Source organism: Pteropus medius, unplaced genomic scaffold (assembly GCF_902729225.1).
Source record: "Pteropus medius unplaced genomic scaffold, Ma_sr-lr_union100, whole genome shotgun sequence".
In the NCBI taxonomy this organism is placed as follows: domain Eukaryota; kingdom Metazoa; phylum Chordata; class Mammalia; order Chiroptera; family Pteropodidae; genus Pteropus; species Pteropus medius.
Genome location: NW_024343733.1, coordinates 2779414 through 2788027, shown reverse-complemented (window position 1 = coordinate 2788027; position 8614 = coordinate 2779414). Strand labels below are relative to the sequence as shown.

Below are 8614 nucleotides of genomic sequence, written 5' to 3'. Positions count from 1 at the left end.
TCTCTCTCTCTCTCTCTCTGTCTCTGTCTCTGTCTCTGTCTCTGTCTCTCTTTCACTCACTCACTCACTCACTTTTTCTTAGCAGGTACCTTTTTGCCTAATGAAATCTCATATGGAATTGTATTATAGAAAATAAATGGAAGTGGAGTTCCTCTAATGGAAGTGAAAGTTGGGATTTGAAACCCTATCTGCCGGCCCCTTCCTTCCCTTGTGTTAAGATAAGGACCTGAGGCCAAGAGAGGGCCAATTATTCAGAATTATATAATCGTTTACCTAGGAAACATGGTAAAGATCATCTAGTCCAAAGGTTGTCACCTTTTTTCTGCTTCCATATGGTGGAGGCTTTCCTCTGCCCCATAAACAAAGGAAAGAAAGAAAGCCTGGTGAGAATCACACATCTAGTCAAGCCGTCCTTTTAGATGGAGGAACTGAGGTCCCAAGAGAAATGACCTGACCATCCATATCAGTGCTGTGCTGGGAGCACCTGCATTGTGGAACCCAGCTCATTGCTGCTGCTTTATGCAGTTGTGCCTCAGACCTAACCCAGGGCCGCAGAGCATGGTGCAGTTATTCTTTATTAATTTCTGATTCAGAGCTAGAAGTTATTCTTAGTCTACTCAGTGGCTACTCTTTGCTTGTTTAAGTGTTGAAGTTGCTAGAAAGAGTAATGTGTTTGGAAATTGGGACATCAGATGCCATTCTAAATCTCTCATTCAAACTTGTGGCTCCAGATTTATAAATGAATTTGCTGTACAGGACACCCCCTAGTGGCCTAATTTTATAACCACAACTTGCATTTTATTAAATATATTATTTTAAGGATCAGTGCCTTACTGAGTCACTGTTATGGATGATGATTAGTTAACCTCAGGTATATGAGAATGATTTTTTCAAAAAAGGGTTGAGAATCACTGTTCTAAGTATTTCTTAAAATATACTTCTTTCCTCTTAATTCATGCTCAATAAATTGTCTTTTGGTTCTAGAGATGTTTGTTAATCCTAACTATGAAGTTTTATTTTAACATCAATTTGGAACCATTTTCCCAAAGATCAGTGGATTTGTCAAACTAGCTGAGTAATCCTACTTCATATAAACCACTATTATAGCTCTAAGCAATTTTTATTTTTTTTCTCTAATACATAGATGCCTGATGGATTTTCCATGTAAAAACTGCTTCATAACAATTGTTATATAATTCTAGAATATTTCATACACATTTGTAATCAGGGATACAACTTTTAATAAAATAGTTACTTCATCTAATTTCTCCCAGCTTCTACTTAGTTCATCTCCTTAGACTTTTCAGAGAATCAGTTGTTGGAAGAAAAAAGTATGCTATGTAGATTTTGTTCACTTAATTAATGTGAGCCAAATCATAAAGCATCAAGAGAATGGTGATAAAGTTCCAGAAAAGGGTAATTTTCTGCTGATGGCCTTCTTGGAGATGATTAATATTCTATTGTATAACTGCTATTACCATTCAATTAGCATTATTTCTGAAGCCAAATAGGGCTCCTGGCTATGAAAGGGGATTTTTTTTTAATATAAGTCCTGCCTGTTAAAAGAAATGGTTTGTTTTTTCTTTCTTTCTCTTTTCTTTTTTAGCAGTTGCAGACCTGCAGAGGATGTTTCCCACCCCTCCTTCTTTGGAACAGCACCCTGCATTTTCTCCTGTGATGAATTATAAAGACGGAATCAGTTCAGAGACAGCGACTGCACTAGGCATGATGGAGAGCCCTATGGTCAGTATGGTTTCAACACAACTCACTGAATTCAAAATGGAAGTGGAAGATGGGTTAGGAAGTCCCAAGCCAGAGGAAATAAAGGTAATTGCCAATATATTGATTTTACCATGCCAGGGTGGTTTTCAAGTGGATTCACTACCTCTTCTTAAAATAAGATAATCTATATGCTATGTATACATAAATTTCTAAGAATCCTCGGAATTGGATCGTGAGCTGTATTGCTCGCTATATTAGTTGTAGTGTCTTTTAATTAATCTAAAATGTTGGCATTAGCTTTTTCTACTGGTCGGATAAGATATTGAGTTATAATCATTTTTGTTACTACCGTGGTATGTCATAAGTCATTTACTAGTTTTATCACCAACCTCACTTTGTTCTTGCAGGACTTCTCATATGTGCACAGAGTTCCAGCTTTTCAACCTTTTGTGGGATCCTCCATGTTTGCTCCACTGAAGATGTTGCCGAGCCAATGCCTGCTACCTCTGAAGATACCTGATGCCTGTCTGTTTCGGCCTTCGTGGGCAGTCCCTCCTAAAATTGAACAGCTGCCCATGCCGCCTGCAGCCACTTTCATTAGAGATGGCTACAAGTATGTGCAGGGACTGCTTCAAGTTATTTGCCATATTTAATGTGATTTATATCTCAATGAAATATTTCTTAAAAACAATGACAATGGCATATTATTTGAAACTTTTATTGACCATTCATGTTTTTGTGCACATTTTGAGTTGAAATGTGCATTATTTGCTAAACTAAGTTTCTTGTACATGGAAAAATTAAGGTCATTTGTATATAGAGAGAATTGTGTTTATGCTCATTCAGTGTCTAGTAGCGTCTACCACAGAATCAGGCACTGGGTTGGAGTTGGTAATGCTTTGGGGTGGTGGCAGAGAGTACTTTATTTCATGTAAATTGATGATTTTAAATGTGTTTACTTAAGGCCCTTTAAAATAGATAATGTCTCTGTTACTGACCCCACAACATAGAAGAAAGCAGCAACAGGATGGTGATATGGTATGAGAGAAGGAAGAGGAGATGTTTATTGTAGCTCAGACAAATTTCATACTGTCTAGAAAATAATTCTAAATCAACAATGTAGAATCAGTTTCTTATATGATTAATAATTTATAAATAAAATAAAATAAATTTCCATAATAAAATAAAAGGCCATAAACTCAAATGTCTGTCAGGACCAGGTAAGCAATATGGGCATGAAATGGACTAGATAAAGCAAAAGACTTGGCACTATTGAGGCTCAGTGTCATTGTGAGGACTGTGAGGGACAGTAGGCCTAAGCAGGATCTATGATGAACTGTTGAGAATATGTCCCATTTAAAGGGACACTTGCTATTCAGTTGCGGCAAGTTGTTCAGGCAGGAATATGAGAGACCAAAGATCTGGATTTGCATGTAAATTTCCTTTTTTAAAAATGTTGAAAATTAATTCAGAGTTGTATTTTAGGAACCAATAAGACAAATTTGTGGCCCAGATTCAGTCTGAGGGGTACTTATTCGTGACCTCATATAAAACCATCTTGATAAAAGCAACTTTAATGTCATAAACAGGTTTTATGCTTGTGTATGTAAAGTCAGTGTTGAAATGAAAAACTGTGACGGAGAAGTAGTATAGAACGCTAGACCTGGGAAGGTATAACTCTAGATTCCTGCCTTTTCTGTTTATTCTGTGTATGACCTTAAATGACTATTTTACTTCAGTCTTCCTTTCTTTAAAACGGGATAATGCTGTCCTACTTCCCATACAAATTTCTTGAAAGGCTTTAGCAACAACGGTTGTGGAAGTACTGTGGAAATAACTCACAACAGTCTGAAAGAGTGTACTCAGAAGCGCGCTGGATGTGAGCGCCCAGCTTGTTTTCTGTTGCTGCGCTCCAGTTCTAGCTTATTTAATTATAGACTGGTACTGTACAGCTGGTGCGGCCAGCACAGGAGAGGTTAGCACGCCATTCGTAAATAGTGCAGCAGCTTCCGAAACCCATTCACCAGTTTAATCTCTTATACATACAGGCTCCTCAAAAAAAGTGACATGCACCTTTTGTTGTATGATCGTTTAAATAATAAATAATTTACATTATTATTTAGATCTATTAAATCTATATTTGCCATCCAAAGATTCTTGGTATTCTAAACTGGCACTGTTTCTGTAACTTGCTGTGATGAAGGAAATGTTTTGTATCTGCATACTCCAACGTAGCATCTATTGCTGTCTTGTCGTAGCTGTGTACCACCGAACATATGGCTAGTTGAGATCAAGGCTGATTTTTCGTTTTATTTAAATTAATTTAAATTTAGCACATGGAGCTAGTGGCTACCTTATTGGACACACAGTTCTAGACGATTAGAAATCCTCCCACTGTGGTGTCCCCTCACCCTGGGCACCCCTCACCTGTCACACTTAGCACACCAGCACTCACTTGCATGATGCGTGTCATACTTGCTGTGAGCTGACTTCCTCTTTTTCACTGTTGAATATCCAGCACCTAGCGTAGGGTTAGTACTCAGTTCATTTTTATTACTACCTAGGGAGCAATTTAATTATTTAGGTTTTTGGTTAGTAGTCATAGTTTCTTTTCTGATCTGAACTGCATAATAATTTTAGGGTTTTGTAAAACAGGAAGATTTGAAAGGAGTCCAATTAGAGTAAAGATCATTATTACACACATTATTTTGGTCTCTGAGATAGCAGCGATTGCTGATCACGGTTTCTGGGTCATTTTTTTATCTGTCCTCAAAGGTGCCCCTGTGCCTCGGATTTTAAATTTCTTTACAGTGCCTGATTTGGATTTTCAGGCTGGTAGTTTAGGCACAACTAATTTAAAAATCACAAGAAAATTATTTGAAGAGCTGTTACTTTATGACATTCTTATTTCAAATTATAAGTGAATGAATATGTAGTTTATTGGATGAATGTTAGTTTAAGCACATTATTAATATATTTCAAAAGGATATTAAGTATTAAACAAATCTGTGTTCTTTTGATATTTTCAAATTGGAAAGAATAGTCTCATATGCTATTTTATATGTATGTCAAGAAAATTTTCTACAATAATAAAACAACAGAACGTTGCAGATACTGTTTTCTATGTAGCTATTCCAAAATGAAGTGACTGCTTATGAGAAAAAATAGATAACACAATGTGATTAGTCTCTGAGAACTAAAAATAATTGTGCTATAGGTAAGGCATAGCATATTGAAAATTAATAAGTGAACTAGAATTGCCTGCCACCCCGCAGAAATTTCTTGCAGGTTTGGAAATTATAATACAATATGTGTACTTCTGTGCAACCATCTAATTAATACTAAAGCCTCATAGCAGCATATGTAATATTTGTATTAATTATAATGTAGTACTGGCCAATGGGTTTCTTAAAATAGAATTCCCTCGTGGTCACACATTACTATTAAAATGCAAGCCTAGATAGGACTGCATTTTGAAAGTTAGAAAAATGTTAAATTTTCATGTGCATTTGATTATAACTACTTTAGAATCATATAGATTATAGCCTCAGAGAACAAGTACGCTGGCAGACTTTCAATTCGAAAAATGACAAAAATGTAATTGCAAATTAGATGGAAATTTCATCTGTGGTCTGCTAGCTAATTTAGCGTTTGAACTTATGTGTTAAAGTTCCATCTAGTAGTTACAGTATTTCAAAATTACACTGACTCAACTCAACATCATGTTTTCTTGTGAAAATTATAAAAGTTACTTCAAAAGGTTAAGATGAGGATTTCTTAAAAGTGGAATGAGTAGAAGAAAGTGCTATATTGATTTATTCTTCATACCTTGCTGCTTGCTTTTCCACATACTGCACTGACTGCTTTGAATCTTTTTTTTTTTTAAGAGAAAATTGAGTATACCAAGTGACAGCACACATGAATGATAAGAAAGGCACATGCCAGGTTGGGGGTGGTTATGTGTGTGTTCCATCATCCGTGACAGGCCTCTGATTCTCACTTGGTGCTGTCTGTTCGTTGCAGTAATGTGCCTAGCGTCGGGAGCCTAGCAGATCCAGACTATCTGAACACACCACAGATGAACACACCGGTGACGCTGAACAGCGCTGCCCCAGCCAGCAACAGTGGAGCAGGAGTTTTGCCATCTCCAGCAACACCCCGCTTCTCTGTCCCCACACCACGAACCCCCAGGACCCCAAGAACTCCCAGAGGCGGGGGCACTGCCAGTGGTCAAGGGTCGGTTAAATATGACAGCACCGATCAGGGGTCACCAGCCTCTACTCCCTCTACCACGCGGCCCCTTAACTCTGTGGAGCCTGCCACCATGCAGCCAATTCCTGAAGCCCATAGTCTCTATGTCACCCTGATTCTCTCCGATTCTGTGATGAATATCTTTAAAGACAGAAACTTTGACAGCTGTTGCATCTGTGCCTGCAACATGAACATCAAAGGGGCAGATGTCGGGCTTTACATCCCCGATTCTTCCAATGAGGACCAGTACCGCTGTACCTGTGGGTTTAGTGCGATTATGAATCGCAAACTTGGCTACAATTCGGGACTCTTCCTGGAAGATGAGTTGGATATTTTTGGGAAGAATTCTGATATTGGTCAGGCTGCGGAGAGGCGCTTAATGATGTGTCAGACCACCTTCCTTCCTCAGGTGGAAGGAGCCAGAAAACCCCAGGAGCCACCTATAAGCCTTCTCCTCCTCCTCCAGAATCAACACACTCAACCTTTTGCTTCACTCAGTTTCCTGGATTACATTTCCTCTAACAACCGCCAAACTCTTCCCTGTGTAAGCTGGAGTTACGACCGGGTGCAAGCAGATAACAACGATTACTGGACGGAATGCTTTAATGCCTTGGAGCAGGGCCGGCAGTACGTGGATAACCCCACAGGTGGAAGGGTGGATGAGGCGCTGGTGAGAAGCGCCACCGTGCACGCGTGGCCTCACAGCAACGGTGGGTGTCTCAGGGGACAAACTTGCTTTGAAGGTTATCCTGGGCTAACTCTCAGGCTTTCTTTACTTCACTATATGGCAACATTTTGAACTTTATGTCTTTTTAAAAAAAAAAAAAAAGACAGCTAAAGTGAGAGCTATATCGATGTCATCCTAAATTTAAGGACTGGGGAAATGTCTGATGCTGAAACACCTTTGGAGAGGAGTTATTATTTTGTGAAAGTTTCCTCCTGCGTGAATTCATGGAGGCAGCTCCCAGTGGAAACCTGCGACTGCCGGGTAACCGGAGTGGCCAGGAGTATGCAGACCAGTACCTTGCACGCTCTTTCGTGTTTCAGTCCACTCAGGCAAGGTCAGATTGTCGTGACACTTCCTCCGTAGAGCCTTCCACCCAGTTCCAGAGTGTTTTCTCCTTCCTCTGGTTTCCCAGTATCTTCTCTCTCTCGTAACAGTCATCACATTTTACATTGTGTTGTGGTTACTGGAGTATGCCCTGGCTTTTTTATTACTAAAAGCTCCAATTGATAATTTTTGGAGTTGAGCTCTAAGAGTGCCCAGCAACTTACTATTCCCCTCCCTTATTGATTCACTATTGATAATGTGGTGCATCCCATAATATAAAATGGTGAATAAGAGGCAAGGTGCCTGCCCTCAGGGACTTTTTAATCTATGCTGGAAAGTGGACATTAATCAAATAATTACACAAATAAGGATATTATTACAAACCATTATAAATGGTGAAAGCATGGAGTAAGAGGGCCACCCTAGGCTAGAGGTCCTTGAAGAAGTGGTAACATTAGAAATCTCAACAGTGAGTCCAGATTAACCGTGTAAAGAGGAAAGGAAGGAATTGTGTCCCGGGCAGAAGGAGCGGCAAGTTTGAAGGCCCAGAGTTAGACAGAGCTTGGGGCCTTCAAAAAACTGAGAGGCTTGGCGGCCAGCAGGGTCTCAATTACCGGGAGCCTTTTGCAACATGCTGGGGATTAGGTCTTCATCCACAGAGCCCTTACAGGTCATTGATGGGATTTATGAAGAGGCATTGACATCAAATTTGTGTAGTAAAAGAAAAAAATGTACTCTGATTATACTGTGGGCTGTGGATTAGAAAATGGCAGGAGTGGATCTGGGGAGACAAGGAGGGTATTGTAGGAGACCAAATAAGAAACAACAGTGTGGCTTAGTGTCCTAGCAAAGAAAATGGAAAAGAAATGGAAACGTTCAAGAGATGTTTAGGATGTATTACTGCAGGACTTGATAATGGGTTGAACTTTGGGATCAGGGAGAGCAAGATGTTAAGGAAGACACCCAGGTTTGTGACCTGTATACCTGGATAGACAGTGGTGTTGTTCAAAGATAGGTGTACTGGAGGAAGACCAGGTCTGAGGAGGAAGTTCACAAAGTGAGTTTTGAAAGTTTTAAAGATCCCTTTTGAGACATCTAGGTTAAAGATGTCAGGTAGACACTTGGGACTTCATGGGCCTGGAGTTCAGGGGAAAGGGAATGGTTGGCAGATAGATAAGTCAGAGGCACAGAGGAGAAGGAAAGGTCACTGAGGAGGAGGGGGAGGTATGGAACGAGAAGAGGGCCTGGGACAGAGCTTTGTGGAATTCTACCCTGTAACCAAGTTTCAGGAAAGAGAGAGTGGTCAACAAGCTTTAGGATGCAGCTGAGCTTTTAAGGTGAGGATTAAACATGCCTTTTGACCTTAGAGCTGCTTCTGTAAACAGTGGGAGCAGAAGCCAGGCTGGAGGGATTATGTGAATGAAACATGGACCCTGCTTCTGAACAGCTCTCAGTCTTGTATGGGAGATGGTTATATAAGCTTCTTAAATATAGTCGGAAGTCTGGAATAATAAAAGTACGTCCAGAGGACAAAGATCAGTGGTGTTGGGAATGACGAGCGTTTTCTGAGTAGGCCAAGCAGGGAGACTT

General features: G+C 39.8%; 1 protein-coding gene across 2 annotated transcripts in view; it reads left to right on the top strand.

Annotated features, from left to right (window-relative positions):
- Positions 1-8614, top strand: part of MED13L (mediator complex subunit 13L) — a 264752-nt gene that overhangs the window by 228968 nt on the left and 27170 nt on the right. Inside the window, exons 15-17 of one of the 2 annotated variants that reach the window (XM_039868225.1) lie at positions 1610-1827; positions 2130-2335; positions 5746-6683. In XM_039868225.1, the coding sequence (XP_039724159.1) occupies positions 1610-1827; positions 2130-2335; positions 5746-6683 (1362 nt within the window). Of the gene's footprint in view, positions 1-1606; positions 1828-2129; positions 2336-5745; positions 6684-8614 lie in introns of both variants that reach the window. The other variant, XM_039868223.1, reaches the window with a different exon arrangement.